Below are 18,848 nucleotides of genomic sequence, written 5' to 3'. Positions count from 1 at the left end.
AAATCCCGTTATATAATAAAGAAATACTTAAAATATTAAACTTTATATAATTTATATAACTTTATATAACTTTATTTGGGCAGATGTTGACATTTTTTTCATGCCAGCAGCATGATAACATCTAGTATGAAAAACAAGGCAACTATTGTACAAATGTTCATGCTTTTCTTTTAACTTAAATATTTTTTTTAACAAACAAAAAAACATGTTTTCTTTGAAGTATTATTTTAATTGTTAATCAATTTAGGTATTTCCTGTGACCTTGATGTCATTTTTTAAATAATTTTAGAGGGAAAACAACGCAATGATATTGTATTATATTACTTGGTTTGTCTTATTTTTAAAGCATTCTGATGAAAAATAATAAAAACGGGAAATTGCTAATATTAAACTGAATAAAACTTAACTGACCCCTCTTGTTCCCTAATGCAAAGGCAAAATTAAACCTTTTATTTCCAACCTGTGTGATTCCACCTTGTTAATCTTATTGCTGTTGTGTAATCAGTTTACCATTATTTCTTAGAGTCTGTTGTGCTTATTATTTAAATACTTCCATAAATCAGACGACACTCTCAGAGAAAAATAAATAAATAAATAAATAAATAAAAAGTACAAAAGCTCTCACTGGGGCAGTAGCTTTTCAAAAGGGAACTAAATTGCAACATTTAGGTACTACAATTTACAATGTAGGTACTAATATGTACCTTTAAGTTACTATTTTGCAGTCTTTAGGGATAAATATAGTGCAGAAGTGTACCTTTTAAAGGGTTCTGGCACAGTGACAGCTTCTGTACCTTTTCTTCTGAGAGTACATGCAAGCATATAATAAGAAAGAAAATCGCCTACAAGAAATGACCCTTCCAGTCACCATTACAAAACTGCTAGTAGTTGTAAACATGTATGAAACAAGTAATTGCCTTAGAGGAAAATCCAGCCAGATACTAGGCTGACCTAATGGAAAGTTGAACTGAAAATTGAGGCCCTCATTAGCAGTTTCCATTTGTTTGCCCCAGAGCACTGATGGCTGCACTGCATGTGCTGTGAATTCTTGCTGATATAAATTCCTGTTGAGTTTAGGCCTTGGGGCTTCAAGCAGTTTAACATATGCAAGTCTGTTAAAGTGGAGGAAAAACACCATCTGATTGGCTTAAGTACTTCATGGGCTAATGATTACGAGGCTAGTGTTTATGTTAGCGGGATACTGTGTGGGGTCTGTTTTGTTTTCCTTTGGCTGTGAACACACTGGAAACGTTGGAATCAACCAAAAGCCAAGAGTCATTATAGTTGAGAAATGTATCTGACCCTAGTTGCTCTGGTCAACATAAATCTATGACAAATAAGGTCTGCATATAGTTCTGAAATAATTACTGTGGGTTTGTTGGTTTAGTGCCAAAGTACAAAAAAAAAAAAAAACCTTTAATATGTTATTCTGCTCAGGGATTTGTTACATATGTTCCTGAGTTATTTTCATTCATCATGTCAGATTGGCTGAGTTATGACAATATTTCATATCCTTTACTCTTCTTGGGAGGGCTTTCAATTTGATTAGATGGAAGCTGGCAACCACAGGTCTGCTGTCCTTGAAATAATGCTATTTCTCAAATCCCAGTGATTGTAATTCTTACTGACAAGATATATGACATCAAACCCGTGCCCTACCAAGCATGCTTTAACTTTTTGCCACATCAATTTTCTCTTAATTATTTAAGCTCTCCATTTTTAATTAGACAGCTGGCCTGTATAAATTTAAATCGCATCATCAAACATGCACCCGTGGGCATCATATATGTCATTGAATTTAGTTTTCTCTGAAGGTGTCATTTGATTATCAGCTCTGAAGCGCGGCACATGGATTTATCCGCTACAAGATATGCATCAGTGCTGAAATTACTGCCCACCCCCATCTGGCTGAACACCTCATGGTCAGAGTCACCTGCCGCCACGTGTTTCCAGCGTCGGATGTGATGAACATGCTAACATTGCTGCTCGTTAACTCTGCGCCAACTGAACCTAAGGAGAGAAGAGCGGAACAATTACAGTCATGCTTACCGAAGCAGATAGAGAGTTGATAACTAAAGCTATTTGGATATGAAGATTGAGTGCAATGTGCCTTTTCTCCCCACAAAAGGCATTCATACTTCATTCCAAAAGCTGGCAAGTGTTTTATGGATTTTATCCAAATTTGTATTTCTCTCGGATCGTTTAACCACAATGACTACATTTCCTAATTTGTGATTACTAATGTTGACTACATTAGTGTGAAGGTTAGAAAACGCATGTTTTTTTGGACTGGAAAGTACAAGGTCAGCGCATTATTTGTAGGACGGAAGAGAATATGACAGCGACACAATCATATATACTCTCTTTCGCTTTTTCACATAACACTGTAGTGTGTGCAGTGTTCTGTGACAGACTAACTTTGTTCCATTATGTCCTGCAGGATAAGAAAAAAAGCATTTCATTGGGAAAAAAATCTAATGATGATGGATGGATGGACAAAAAGATCAATGGATAGGTCAACGGATGGATGGACAAAAAGATAGATGGATAGATCGACGGATGGATAGATGGACAAAAAGATTGATGGATCGATCGACGGATGGATGGATAGATCGACAGATGGATGGATGGACGGACAAGAGGATGGATGGACAGATGGATGGATGGACAAAAAGATAGATGGATAGATCAACGGATGGATGGATGGACAAAAAGATAGATGGATAGATCAACGGATGGATGGATGGATGGATATATCGACAGATGGATGGATGGACGGACAAGAGGATGGATGGACAAAAAGATCAATGGATAGATCGACGGGTGGATGGATGGATGGATGGATGGTTGGATGGATGGACGGACAAAAAGATCAATGGATAGATCAACGGATGGATGGATGGTTGGATGGATGGATGGACAAAAAGATCAATGGATAGATCAACGGGTGGATGGATGGATGGATGGACAAAAAGATCAATGGATAGATCAATGGATGGATGGATAGATCAACGGATGGATGGACGGATGGATGGATGGTTGGATGGATGGATGGACAAAAAGATCAATGGATAGATCGACGGGTGGATGGATGGATGGACAAAAACATCAATGGATAGATCAACGGATGGATGGATGGTTGGATGGATGGACGGACAAAAAGATCAATGGATAGATCAACGGATGGATGGATAGATCAAGCCATCAGATGGATGGACGGATGGATGTATGGATTAACAAAAGGATGTATGGATGGACGGACAGACAAAAAGATCAATGGATAGATCGATGATGGACAGACAGATGGACAAAAAGATCAATGGATAGATCGATGATGGACAGACAGATGGACAAAAAGATCAAGTGGATAGATTGATGGATGGATGGATGGATGGAGGCAAGGATAGATGGATGGATGGACGGACAAAAAGATCAATTGATAGATCAACGGACGGAAAGATGGAAGGATGGATGGATGGATAGATAGTTTTTTCAGCAAAAATATATAATGTATAATGAAATCAGAGTCTGACCCTGTGAGGTAAATAGAAATTCTAGAAAACCTCTCTATCTAATAAGCTAAGCTACTCAGGAAAGTCTGTGCCATCCCCACAACCCTTCTACCATCAAATCAATCAACTAAACGTCAATTTAGAGCCTAATATCTATTAGTCGGTCTCCTCCTAGGATTACTTATCCAGAGAGTTACAGTGCCAAGACATTTATATTTCATCTGCATGCATCCAGAGGCAATATAGTTGGCGAACGTCATGGAAGACACTAGCCTGAAGGAGTAAAATGAAAAAGTGACAAGCGCTTTCAATCTTATAAAATAAACATTTAAAGTTTGAAGTGGTGGAAGAGTTAGTCGGTTGTGCAAACAGAAGATGATGGAGAGAGGATAATAAGAACACTCTAAAGACTCTCTGCCGCTAATCTCAAGAGTAGCACTTAGCATTTCCATGTGTTCATGCTAGCACAACACTAATCTTGTTTATAGTGCATATATAGATGCCTGCACTCCACGAGTGCAAAAAGTAACGTCTTCAACAATAACAGTGTCATAAGTGCTCAAGATGAAATTAATTTAAATATGCTTAACTTCCAGGACAAAAAAAAAAAATATATATATAATTAAAATAAACTGATGTCAGGGATTTAAAGAAGAATATGAGAACTACTCCAGTACCTGCCATCTAGACAGTTTTCTCTACCTGTCTGTAACCAAAACAAAAATAATGTGTGTGTGTGTTTGTCTTGTCAACTTTGAAATGCATGTTTAATGATTAGGGGAGGATTCAAAAATGGAATGATACATTTCAGACACATTTAGAAATCAAAGCAGTTCCAAAAAAAGTAACCAAAAGTTTCCCAAAATGACTACAGTTATTGTTAATGAAACAACATAAAAGAACTGTGTCTAAAGATAGATAGTATTAAGTATTAAGGAGTAAACACGCTAAAAGGATTGGGTCAGTATGATTATTTTGTAAGAAATTAATACTTTTAAAATTTACTTAAAAAAAAAAAAAAAACATCCTATCACTGTCAGGATCTTGGTAAGGGAGGAACTCAGGTGCAGACAGGGATTCTCAAACAAAGGGTTTATTACAAAAAGGGGAAACAAAAACCCACGAGGGGGAAAACAAGGGCTAGGGTAAGGACTAAATAACCAAACAAGACAGGGCTGACCAGATAAAGACACTAAACACTAACTATAAACAAACACTCACGGTATACAGGATACAATCACAGTCACAAGTGTGGAACACATCTGAGAAACACGTAAGTAACACAATGAACCGACGCAAGACAGAGCACACTAGGAGATCTAAATAGGGGGAACAATTAAGACACGACAGGTGACACAGATATGGCAATCACGACACGACTAGGATAACAAGGGGGGCGGGGCAAGGGAACGAGACAACACAAGCACATGGCCCAAAGACAAGGCCATGCGCTTGTACACAAAACAAGGGTCTGTCATGATCCTGCCTCAAGACTAGGAAAAATCAAGGACACGAGGGCAGGATCATGACAGAACCCCTCCCTTAAGGAGCGGCTTCCAGACGCTCCTCAAGGGAACATCAAACACGGGACATGACTGACATGACAGACTGGGACACAGACACAAACCAACAGGACATGACAAATAACAACAAAGGCAAACATGAGTACACAACGGCAGGGTTGGGGTGACAAATCAAAAAAAAACAAACAGGGAAGGGGAGGGGGCGGGACCACAAAGTTCATGGGGGACAGACCAGGGCGGGTGGGAGGGGTAGGAATCCTAGGAGGACAGGACGAAGGCTGACGACGGGGGGTACGGGCAGGTCTGGGTGGTGAGGGACGGAGAGGGGTCTCGGGACAACTGACAGGGGACATGACAGGACCAGACAAGGGACGCGGGACAACACTTACGGGACGCGGGGAGACGACATCTACTGGACACGGGGGGACCACAGGACACGGGGCCACATCGGCTGGACACGGGGGGACAACATCTACTGGACACGGGGGGACAACATCTACTGGACACGGGGGGACAACATCAACAGGACACGGGGGGACAACATCAACAGGACACGGGGCCACATCAACAGGACACGGGGAGACAACGGCTGGACATTTGGGACTTCTGGGGACAGGGTCAGGGGACAAGACAGGACTGACGGGGATTTCTAAAATTTGGACAAGACGGGACAAATAATCAGAAAATGCTTTAGCAGCTAGGACAATTGGCATCTCCTTATGAGATGAAACCGACTGTACAAGAGTCTTTGCTGCAGAGTCGGCCGCGGCTCTCTCCTCCGCTCTCACGACTGCCGACTTGAATACGGCTTTCTTCTTTGCCGCCTCGGGCACGCCAGCGCTCACCGCTGCTGGCTCGGGCACGTTCACCGCCGCTGGCTCGGGCACGCCCACCGCTGCTGGCTCGGGCACGCTCACCGCTGCTGGCTCGGGCACGCTCACCGCTGCTGGCTCGGGCACGCTCACCGCTGCTGGCTCGGGCACGCTCACCGCTGCTGGCTCGGGCACGCCAGCGCTCACCGCTGCTGGCACGGGCACGCCAGCGCTCACCGCTGCTGGCACGGGCACGCCAGCGCTCACCGCTGCTGGCACGGGCACGCCAGCGCTCACCGCTGCTGGCACGGGCACGCCAGCGCTCACCGCTGCTGGCACGGGCACGCCAGCGCTCACCGCTGCTGGCACGGGCACGCCAGCGCTCACCGCTGCTGGCACGGGAGGAGATAGGGTCACAGGACCGGCAGGCCCCTTCTTCCTCCTCTTCCTCCTCGGGCGCGGTGCAGAGGCTACAGCTGGGTCAGAGGCGGGTTGGGGGAGTTTGGTCTCGGGCAGGGCAGCCTCGGACGCCGAAGACTCTGAAGCTGACTCCCATGAAAGCCGTCTCCCTCGCTTGTTGGGGAGACTTAAGGTAGTGGAAGGTGCCTCAGGATCTTGGGAGGGACCTAACTGATCCCCCAGGGTTGCCACGGCCAGGACACGACCCTCCGGGATCGCCGGCAGCTGGGTAGGTGGAGGGGACCTCTGTGGCTCCTCCTGGGAGATGCTCTCCCACAGCCGGGCATAATTCCGAAGGATCCACTCCCCCTCGGGCGAGTATGGGAGGGTGACCCCCTTCCTGTCGGTGGGGGACGACATCCAACATTGTCGACGGAACTCCAACAAGTGTTGGAGCTCGGGGGACCTCCTGCCTGCTGAGTTCCTTTTTGGTCGGTTCATTCTGTCAGGATCTTGGTAAGGGAGGAACTCAGGTGCAGACAGGGATTCTCAAACAAAGGGTTTATTACAAAAAGGGGAAACAAAAACCCACGAGGGGGAAAACAAGGGCTAGGGTAAGGACTAAATAACCAAACAAGACAGGGCTGACCAGATAAAGACACTAAACACTAACTATAAACAAACACTCACGGTATACAGGATACAATCACAGTCACAAGTGTGGAACACATCTGAGAAACACGTAAGTAACACAATGAACCGACGCAAGACAGAGCACACTAGGAGATCTAAATAGGGGGAACAATTAAGACACGACAGGTGACACAGATAGGGCAATCACGACACGACTAGGATAACAAGGGGGGCGGGGCAAGGGAACGAGACAACACAAGCACATGGCCCAAAGACAAGGCCATGCGCTTGTACACAAAACAAGGGTCTGTCATGATCCTGCCTCAAGACTAGGAAAAATCAAGGACACGAGGGCAGGATCATGACAATCACATCTTCCACTAAATATGCTAATAGCAAAAATAAATCTTGAGCATCAAATCAGCATATTAGATTTATAAGATTTATTTTAGATGTATTTTATTTATTTAGATTTAGAACAAGATTTTATTATTATTATTATTATTATTATTATTATTATTATTATTATTAATCCTTAAGATGATTTTTTTTCCCCAAAAACATTAAAAAAATCATACCACCCTGAAATTTAAATAAAGTACATTTACTCTTTATGTATGAATACAAATAAGACCACTCTGCCTTATATGTACAGAATTGTCTACTTCCGTGGTAAATTACATTATCAGTCATTTTAACCCAACTCACCTGATGCCACTATGATTCCAGGGGATGTCTCTCTGCTGTCTATATTTCCAGATGTGTATGGGTTTGCAGATACGTGCAGGTGAAGATGCAGAGAGCAGTATGGCTAGAAGCAACACAAACAATCTCGATCAAGTAGGGTCTCAAAATCGGCACAGCTCCCAGTGTGTGGCCTTGCTTGGGCTTGAATAAAATCCCTTTTAAAAAATCCCATAACAGCAAAGGCTCATAACTTTTTTTTCCCTCCCAACATTAATTTTGATTGGAATAACCTTTAGTGACACAATTCTCATTATAAGTCTGGAAATGCCAATGGTAAGCACATGTTGCAAGGGTTGTTTAGGGGTTTATTAAAACTTTGACATTTTCTAACAAATAGCTCTGTAATGGATGGTGAAGGCAAGGCCAACAGTGGGAGCATTAATTAGTTGAGTTTATCAAAGGGTAATTATTTTTGTTTGCATTTTGGAGGGGTAGGGTTGTGGAGGCCATTCACCGGGAATGGATCATATCTCCACGGAATGAAATATATGTCTTGTCATTTAAAATGACAAGCAGCACTAATTATGCAGACCTATTCCAAACACCCGAGTCCACAGGAATATACATTCTGTTGGCATATTATCGACTTATTACTTTTATTATGATTATTATGATTATTATTATTATGGAGCTATTGTGCAAAATATAATCAAGTATGACCATATGTCTCTGAGTGTTTCTTCAGTTTGACTATTTTTTTCTCAAATACTCTCTTTCAAAAACTATTTTTTCACACATTTGCTCATAGCATTATTTATACATTATTATTATTATTATATTTATTATTATTTTGAAACAGTCTTTTGAAATCATTTAATTAGTAATTTTGTTTGAGGGGGGTTCTTTTGTAGTTTTATGTCATTTTGTACCCAAATTTTAAATTAACTTCAGTTATTTTCCAAGCAAAAATAGATAAATAAATAAATACATATTTTACATTTTATTTTAAATTAATTAAAATGATTTTTAAGGGCTTTATGGGGGACTTTATTCAGGGCAAAATTGTTGGTTGTAATAATAAATATTGACATAGTTTATGATAATTTCACTCTTTGTTCATATACCTAAAGGATTCATATTCTATCATGCATTTTCCAGACTAAAATCCTGTGTTAGGACTAGAACCAAAAGGCAACAAAACAAGCAGAATTTGAAAAGAAGCATAAAATAAATTATGAAGGTGTGATACATTAAAAAGACAGTTTTAATGTGGTCTTCTCATAACAACAACAAAAAAAAAAGCAGAAATGTGTTTGTAAAAAAAAAAAAAAAAAAAAAAAACATACAGGGAACATACTGGGACATACAGTAAAATAACTGTAGTTAAAGAAACCCCCATCTTTGATTAATGCTCGAAAAGCTCAAATCTCACAAGTTCGCCATTGTTAAAGTACACTGACCTCATAAAGCTCATCTATGAATGTCAAATATTATTATTAACAAGTCTGTCTCTAGTTGTTTTCCCACATATCCACTCACCAGCATGCAATGGATTCTGTTTCCTCTGAGATCTGCCGAGGGAGCCTGCAGGAGCCTCCAGTCGCGGCCTTTGTTATAGGTTATGTGTGTCTTCACCTCATTATTTAGCTTCTTATTGGCCAAGAACATGCCTTTTATTCCTGCCACCTAGGGACAGGAACATAAACAACATAATGAGGAAGAGATAAATCAGTAATAAATACATCTCTAAAGTTTCACCATTTCCTCCTTTATAAAAAAAATAAATAAAATAAATGGACCAAACAAAGCCTGTGATGCATTAATCACTTTGTGTCCGTGTGGCATAACCTAGCCAAGTGAACTTCTAAAAAGCTCCATACATACAGCAGTTCCTGGTAAGTAGTATGTAAGGGAATGAGAATGTAATCCGTGTCCGTCCTGAACAGAAGTGACATCTCTTAGAAAGGAGGAGAGGCAGCCCGGGATGGGCCTCGAAGGGCACTGACTATTCAATAATTGACGAATATTTCAATCTAGCCGACGGCTGAGATTTTAGCATATGTTACATGAAGGTGGCGACCTCAATCAAGTCATCGGACTCTTCAGCACATCCGAGAGCCAAATGTGATTTTATGCGGGTTGCTATCATCAACAGTTTAATTATTTGATCAGAAGATAGCTTGACACCTGCTGGCCTCTGATGCAATGCCGGGCTGCGTGCACTGTTCCATTTGGAGGTATATGAATAGAGATCTGGGGTATTCTTCAAAGAGACGAGCCATCTACACCCAAACGCTAATCATTGGCTTCACTCCGGTGGCGCCTTTGTAAGCGAGCAGCACTATAAGCACAATTTGTAGTACTATAAAAAACGGTGAACTAACACGTCCAAAGCACTGCCTGCTCTGAAATTGTAAGGTATCTTGTAGCATACAGGCATTTGGAAATACACTGATCAGAGTTAAATGCTGAAAAGGTCAGCCATTTGTAGATCAGGAAAAGGAGATAGGTTTTATTCAGACGATAATGCAAAATAGATTTTAAATTCATTTAGTTGTTTGTAGCCTTGTAGTCAAAAAAAAAAAAAAAAAAAAAATAACTGTATATATATGTATATATATAGATAACAAAATAGATAACAAAATATTTATCTTTTAAATTAAGCTGTTCATTAATTTTCTATTCATCAAGGAATCCTGTGAAAAAAAGTGAAAATGGTTTTGACATGAATATTAAGTAGCAGGAAAAAAACAAAAACAAAAAAAAAAACATATATTTACATTGCTAAAAATAAGAACCATGCTTTCTCCCTATATCAATAGATTTAGATTCTGGGTTCCTAACTGCTCCTTGTTTAGATAATCCACTGATAGTCAAGTTAATGAATACCTTAATTTATTAGCATGGCTATCAAATCAATTAACACTGCACTCAATTAGCATTAATTAGTGCATTCAATTTGATCATTATTTTAATATCCAGAGAAATGTGAATACAAAACGGTGATACTGAATCAACACACATCTGTACAGTGTAGAAATTACACTGATGTGTTTTACGGAAAGAGTTACCTCATACAGATCTATCATGACATTTCCCTCTGGTCCCATACTGCTCATGACGTTCTCCAGTGCCAGCGTGTAGTAAATGCCTCCGGCCTCTGACACATACAGGTTGTAAGTGTCATTCTGGTTCCACTCTTGAACTGCTGCCACGACCCGGTTCTCATCTGTACTGATCACATGCAGATCCTGGGGAAAAAGGGAAAGACGCTTCATAAAACAGATCTCTGTGATTTATCCAGATGTTGGTGTAAACATGTCAACAAAGAAGTCTATAAAACTGACAAAGAACGTTTTAGAATAGTGGGTTATAATTAATGTACTAAGTTGACGGGTCGTGGCCCAGCATAGCACATGACTTCAGTTTTGTATAAGAAATAATTTAAAGTAAGGAAGGAAAGAAGGAAGGAAGGAAGGCAGACAGACAGACAGATAAAAAGTGAAGTGAAAGTGACATTCAGCCAAGTACGGTGACCCATACTCAGAATTTGTGCTCTGCATTTAACTCATCCGAAGTGCACACACACAGAGCAGTGAACACACACACACACTGTGAACACACACCCAGAGCAGTGGGCAGCCATTTATGCTGCGGCGCCCGGGGAACAGTTGGGGGTTCGGTGCCTTGCTCAAGGGCACCTAAGTCGTGGTATTGAAGGTGGAGAGAGAACTGTACATGCACTCCCCCCACGCACAATTCCTGCCGGCCCGGGAATCGAACTTACAACCTTTCAATTGGGAGTCTGACTCTCTAACCATTAGGCCACGACTTCCCTAATAAATAGATAGATCGATAGATCGATAGATAGATAGATAGATAGATAGATAGATAGATAGATAGATAGATAGATAGATAGATAGATAGATAGATAGATAATATTAAGCATCCCAACTCTTTCATCTTACCTATCATATGAAAAATACATTTTAAAATATATTCCCTTTTGATAAAAAATGTGACTTAGTCAGTAGAAGAGATTATAAAACACACACACACACACACACACAAACAAACAAACGCACAAACACACACACAAACACACACAGACATTGCAACAAAATCACCATTATCAAACTTTTGAACTTTTGAATATATTTATTTATTTACTTGATAACTACTGTTGTTCAAGAATTTCCTTTCATCTAGCTGTCCATATCTTTCTTTATTACTGATATGATGTGCATTTTGCCAATAAAATTGAAGACACTAAACTTCAATTGGCTTTTATTCTCTTGATGAGCCGAATGCATCTTCCAGTGCAGTTCATAACTACTGAGCCATTCAAATGATTTAACAACTCTATTCTGTCTTTTCCGTCATCAGAAAGAAAAAGTAGGCCAAACTCCGAACAACTTAAGTGCCTTTTAATATTCTAAACACCTTTACCCTTCTCATTTACATATATCAGAGGAGAACGACTTTAACCTTTAATGTGATTTTTGCCTCTAATCAAGTGAGATTGAATATGAATGTTGTTACCAGGACGGCTGGGGACAGCTGGAGAGCAGTGGCAGTTTCACCCCACTGAGCTGAATCCGATTAATAATCAGTATCAGACCCAACGCTCACCTGCCTTGTTTTGCTCACAGCTCCGGCGTACTGCAAATATTCTTATTAGCCTTAAACTGAGCTTGTCAGTTGGGCAAATGCAACAAAACCACATGCTGGCAGTCTGCGAATTTCATTTACCCCACACTGCGCAAGGATTGCTGGATGTGTGGTTAAAGGAGCGCCGAGAGCTTGATTGAATAAAACATGTTTAATTGTCATGTGAGCGCAGCAGATTTTAAGCTTTGAATAATAATACAGCATCCTGAGAACCGAGGGACCGCGGTAGCATCTGCGTCACTGAATTGCCAGGGAGAAAAAAAAAAATCAGATTTTGTAAAGGTTTCAAGCTTCAAAGGCTAACATCGGGGGACATGATGATCTGGGTGTGAAATAGCAATGTCTGTTTACTCTGTCACAGCGTGGCAGACTCTGACTTTGTGTTGAGCAAGTGTGAATGAGTTACCCTACCTTTGGAAGGGTGTATTTGGGAAGCTTCATGGGTGTAAACACATCTCGCCTGGATGACACGTAGTAGATTGGCCGGCCACCAGTTGACACCTGAGGTAATGGAGGGATCACAAATAGACAGGACAAAGAAACTTTAGAAAGAAATAACATTTTGAGTTCTCCCGGGATATCGGTCACAAATAAGGGCTCACATTATGCATTGCGATTTGATCGGTGTATTCAGTCTTGTTATCATAATTGAATCGCAGTTGAAACTTTGCCAAATGCACAATACAGATTGAATCTGGAGTATTAGTTTCTATCTGTGCTTTAATTTACCCCAATAAGTCACCTCATTGATCCTGTTTACACTAGGTATTAAGGTATGCTTTATCACTATATTGTGCTTAATACAGGTGTAAAGAGGGACTGGGAAAGTAATAAGTATCTAAAATGTAATGCATTATCATTGCATTTATCCAGTTTGTCTTGAACAGCAATAAAGGGCACTGCTACAAGGTTGAACTTAAGGCTGGAACACACTACGCAACTTTTAACATCTGAACAGATTTCAAAACACGGCATCCCACACTTGCAGACTTTGTAAATGAAAACAATATGTGTTTTAAAATATCAAACATGTTTGATATCTACTGGATGGATTCATAGTCTGAAGCTAATAATAAAATAAAATAAATAAATAAAAATGTGATTTTTCTATGAAATCGGTTTACTCAAATCTGCAGACTGGCTCTGACTTTCTCCTGACTGTAAACTGGGAAAAAATCTGGGCAAAAGTCATGTAGTGTATTGGAGCCTTACGTTTGTGTTTTTAAAATAAACTTGTTGGTTGTGTGTGCTTTTAAAAGAACATATCTGTCCCATGAAAACATTTGGAAATGCGCCTACACGTAACAGAATGTCATTTGAACGAAGGTACTTTACGAAAATAAATATAATAAAAATAACAAATAATGTTTGCACTTTAATTTAATTCATCTAAATAATATATTTAAACATTGTTGAATAATTTCCTAAATTGAACTATGGGGAATTGCTTAATTAGAAATAGAAGAATTTATAATATCAATGCCACATCATAAGAAAGATAATCATTGCTACACCCATACTAGATACAGGTTTCCCCTCTATAATTAACTCACCTGGACAAACACATACTCATCTTGGACCACCAGGGAGTTGGGGTCGATGTATCCAGGAAAAGGTTTGCCCTTGTTGGCATCTGTGCAGTTCTGAAGCTTGCATGTGACATAAAGAGCCTCTGCAACAACAGCAGGACAAGATATATTCAACACAAAATGACACAACAAATATAGATTTCACTAGTTTATAGTTCTATTATAGTATTAATATGTGTTACAAATGCCCACAGTGAGGGCAGTTGTAGCGCAAAGTAGCAAATAAAACGAAAATACCACTTTATTACTTCTACTTGTTTTAGTGCTGGGCAACGAATACAATTTGTAATCGTGATTAATTGCATTATTGTCTTAGATTATTTGCAATTAATCGCATTGTTATGGACAAAACTACTGTATTTCCCTGACTATACTCACACTTTTTTCATAGTTTGGCTGGTCCTGGGACTTATAGTCAGGTGCGACTTATTTATCAAAATTGATTTGACATGAACCGAGAGAAATTAACTAAGAGAAAACATTACCGTCTCGGCTGGAGACGGTAATGTTTTCTCTTGGTTCTTGGATCTAAATAAATGTGACTTATAGTCCAGTGTGACTTATATATGTTTTTTTCCTCGTAATGAGGAATTTCCTCGTATTTTTGGATTGATGCTATTTATACTCAGGTGTGACTTATAGTCCGAAAAATACGGTAATTATGCATTAAAAGTAGTGTATTGTGCACTTTTGTTTCATTTAAAAGTAGGCCTACCGCAATATGTAATAACATTTGTTTTGCAAACACTTCAAACAAGTAAGGTGCTTTTTACAGCAGTTTTCCTTTTCCATACAGTAGTAGCAGTTAAAATATTTTTTGTAGCCTAAATCTCAATTTATAACATTAATGTAATTAAATTAAACAAAAACAAGTTATTTGTCACTTCCAGGACATTAACGTTTTTATAGAAAATATTGTACAGTTTGTTATAGAAAAACAAGTTCTGCTCAGAGTCCAGAGCCTCGTTCATTATAACAGGCACCTTCCTATTAGAGACCGGCACGATCGCGGGACCCATTGCAGCAGAGTGTGGTGCGGAACAACACTTGATGTTCGGGTACTCGTGTGTATGGGATGTGGAAGAGTAATTAGGGTGTGCTAACACTAGGCAATCTTAACCGTGCCAGAGTGCGTTTGACCCCCAAATCCTGGTTCGTTTGACTAGTGTTATCCTTTCATTTAGCAGTCCCCGACTCGGTAGGAAGAGGTGGGCCAGAGTGCAGATCTTCTGATATGTGCTGCATGATTGCGTGAAAATTTCTGAGTGGCAAAAGCGATAGATCTGTAAAGCAACATATTGTGTGTTACCAAGTTATCAAAACGATTCACTCCACTGTGTTGAGCGAGAGCACTGCTGTCTTCACGTGCCATCCGGAAACTTCCTGTTGCCAACTTATAAAGTCATGATTATAAAAATATATAATGTTAAAAAATAACATTATTATTGAATATTGATGCTTAGCCTAAATAATTTGATCGGGAGCATCCCCTCCTGTGGCCCATGACTTGTCTGTATGTGCATTCAGAGCCAGTGTGCAATGGACGTTCATAATAATAAGATGTGATTAAATAATAGCCTGCGTTAATCAATTAATGCGTTAAAGCTATAATTATAACGTTAACTTGGCCAGCCCTTCTATATATATGTCCTTGTACATTAACTTCAAACAGTCTAAGAAAACCTCTTTCAAATGGACTGTTTTGGGGGACCATGTACTGCAGAACTGACACATTGATATAGCTTATCTTTCCGTCTGCCAATCAGCAGAAATACAGGTCCAACAAACAAAAGACAAACTCAATTTGTGCGGTATGTTTCTTCATTAATGTTAATAACTGGTGACTAATATGGAAAGATGGATTTGCTGGAGCATAACTGTGCATTTTGAATGTTAATGTGAAGCCTATTTTGAACCCTCTAAGTGTTGCCTTGTGCCGTTTTTGAATTATAGGTTCTTGAAATGTAATCAAAGCACGTCCAGGGACGCTATTCAGACTTACGGGTCTCTGAGATGCTGGTCTCAAGGTGAATCAGGCCCGGCTCTTTATCAAGGCCCAGTTTAGACCTGGGAAGCCCAAAGGAAATAAAAAACAATGTTTTATAAAATGAGCTTTGGAAAATGAAAATCCTTTGTGTTTCCATGCAACAAGAGATGGGTCAAAATAAGTGCATTGGCTTTTTTATGTCGGCTAAAAAGACCCAGGTTAGCCTCCCAAAAGAGCAATGCGGGTTAAGTTGAGAAAGTGCCATCAGAACACTCTATCCTGTTAAGCCTCCATTTCCATCTCCATCTATCTGTGCATATCCTGACATCATTAAAAGTAAGCCCTTCTCATTTGCTTCCCAAGAACACCCACAGGCAGCGCACACAGTTCTCTCGCTCTTTTTAGTTTAAAAAAAAAAAAAACATCATAGTTGCATAAAATATTTATTAGAGACTGAAAAATCAGAGAGAGCTGCTCCAGAGAGGAACACACAAAGGTAGAAGCAGACTATCTCAAGACTTTATCATGACACTTATTGGAAGTATTGACACTTTCACAAATATAGCATCCCATGGCATGCTCTGGGATCAGCCTTAATATTTTAAAGGCAGAGCGGTGGATTCAACAGTTACACCCCTTTTGTGCACTGTAATTCAAGATTGACCCTCAATCCACAGAGTAAAGAGGTATATTTTACAAAAAATATAATTAATGTGAGCTGACTGTATAAATAACCACTTATTTCACAGCTACTCAAATATATAGATGGATGGACTTGATATTTAGTTTAAATTGTTTTTATGATCTTAATTCTATTATTATCTTACCGCTTCTGCAAAGAAAAATGGGCCATTACAATGCACAAACAATCACCTGAGATAGACAAGATGAACACTGCAACAATATTACAGTAATATAAATACTGAACTCCTCTGAGGTCATTTTCATTATAATAAATAACTAAGGTGCATGCTGGCACCACTTGTGTTTGTATGAAATGAGAGAACAAGTCCGTGGTATGATGATGATCCATGGCACACGTGACCAATCAAAATTGAGTATCTAAAAAAGGTGTGTAATAAACTTGCCTTTTTCTTTTTAAGTAAAAAAAAAAAAAACATGAACCAAGCCAACGAGCTATGAGGTGAATAACAACATTACAAACTTTGATTTAAAGCAAACAAGTATTTGAAAACTCGACGAAAAGACAAGTACTTGACTTTAATGAGGGAAAGAACTAACAACGACATGACATACTACTAAATGACATAATCGAATTAAAAATTATGGAGAAATATAAAAGAATGGATTTAAATATATTGATTTTATATAGAAACAATATATTTTATGCTTTTGACAAAATGATTATTATGTAATTAGCAGTGCTTCAGTGAAGTAAGTGGGGTTAAAGAGTTATTTTGGCACAATTTACTTGTTGCGAATCTATGGTGGGGATTTCTCATCGATGTGTTCTCTAGAAATTCTGCTGTTGAACAATTATTTATGCACAAATTGACAGATCGTGGGCTGTTGACTGATCAAGTCTGTCTTTTTAAGCTAAATTATTGTTCACAATCAATTCACCATGGAGAAAATGAATGGGATTTTAAACTTGGAAACCCTTCAGTTGACATGGTGATGTGTTTAAAGTCATTCCCATTTTTTTGCAGTGCAAACATGCTCCCATTATATTTAAATTAGGCTGATTATATTGCTTATTTAACAGTTAGCAGTGTTTCCCATTATAACACACAGCGTTCAGGTAAAACAGTTTTGTTTTACCTGATTCACACCCAAGATCGTTCAGGTGTCTTCAGTTAAATTTCATTATTCTACAACCTCCCTTTCTCACAAGAACAGTTCTTTTTTTCTTTTCTTTTTTTTTTTTTTTTAAAAAAGGTTTTGATTTCAGATCAGTTGTAAAGGTGAAGGTAAAGGATTTCTGACATGTTCAGTTAAACCAAGACTTTGGGTATTAGGCTAGAAACGAGCAGCATCAGATCTGAGTTGCTTTTGAAGCATTGACAGATACAAAAGTCCATTTTATCCATTCAAACTCCATTTCTTCAATCATCTATAGTGACGTCTTATCAAAATAGACAATCAAATTTCACATAGTCAATAGCTACACATTTGTAAGGGTTATATGTCTCATCTCACTTCAGATAATAAGACTCCATGTGAGAGTTCATAGAGGGGAACTTGTAAAGATAGATCATTACCAGCCTAAAAATAACGGTACTCCAGGCTGACTCTCTGATGTCTCCGCTCTGTCTCACTTCGATTGTGCTTATGCAAAAATAAGCACTAAAAATGACTAAAATGACTTCAAAAAAGAAAAGCCTGGTGCTAAATGACTAGAACTTGGATGGTAAAAGACAGACATGATCAATGAAAAACTGACCAACAATTTGAGACTTTAAAATGTATTGTAATTGCCACAAATTGAATGCAAGGTGACTCACTGATTCCTGAGACAAGGAACTTTTTTTTTTCTTTCAACCACTCAAAACTTTTACCTGCTTTACGTTGTGAAATAAATAAATAAATAAATAAATAAATAAATAAATAACTTTTGTCTTAACACAAATGCAGCATTTATTCACTTTTTTTTATAGGATTTGACCATCCAATATACCACTCAGTAGTAGTTTTTATTTTAATTAAAAATACTAATATTTAATATTATAAATATATACAATTATTATACAAATATAGATTATTTAATATATGTGTATTTACAGCTATGTAATATGTTTTCAGTGTCACAATCACAATGTTAGTGATCATCCTGCACTTTCATTTATTTCATTAATCAATGTGAATGCCTGCTTTAAAATTACTTAATGGAATATGATTTCCTTTGTACATTATTATTATATATTTTATGTAATAATTTATTTATTTATTTATTTATTTAATTTATCTATTTATTTATTTTTTTTTACCACCTTTTTATACCAAAAACATCAGTGGAATATTTGTTAACAATACCTAAAAATAAATAAATAAATAAAAAAATAAATAAACTTTTT

General features: G+C 38.6%; 1 protein-coding gene across 2 annotated transcripts in view; it reads right to left on the bottom strand.

Annotated features, from left to right (window-relative positions):
* LOC128017724 (VPS10 domain-containing receptor SorCS1-like) overlaps positions 1–18,848 on the bottom strand; it is a 144,786-nt gene that overhangs the window by 22,707 nt on the left and 103,231 nt on the right. For both annotated transcript variants that reach the window (XR_008184517.1, XM_052603188.1), the window contains exons 6-12: positions 15,829–15,893; positions 13,791–13,909; positions 12,649–12,738; positions 10,638–10,817; positions 9,106–9,252; positions 7,588–7,690; positions 1,934–2,010 (exon numbers count right to left, since the gene is read on the bottom strand). Coding sequence is in view for 1 of the 2 variants with exons in the window: in XM_052603188.1 (XP_052459148.1) it covers positions 1,934–2,010; positions 7,588–7,690; positions 9,106–9,252; positions 10,638–10,817; positions 12,649–12,738; positions 13,791–13,909; positions 15,829–15,893 (781 nt within the window). In the remaining variant the exon portion in view is untranslated. The remainder of the gene's footprint in view (positions 1–1,933; positions 2,011–7,587; positions 7,691–9,105; positions 9,253–10,637; positions 10,818–12,648; positions 12,739–13,790; positions 13,910–15,828; positions 15,894–18,848) is intronic.

This window comes from Carassius gibelio, chromosome A1, assembly GCF_023724105.1.
Source record: "Carassius gibelio isolate Cgi1373 ecotype wild population from Czech Republic chromosome A1, carGib1.2-hapl.c, whole genome shotgun sequence".
NCBI classification, from domain to species: domain Eukaryota; kingdom Metazoa; phylum Chordata; class Actinopteri; order Cypriniformes; family Cyprinidae; genus Carassius; species Carassius gibelio.
Note: the sequence above shows the minus strand (reverse complement) of the source record. Positions and strands in the feature narration are given on the sequence as shown.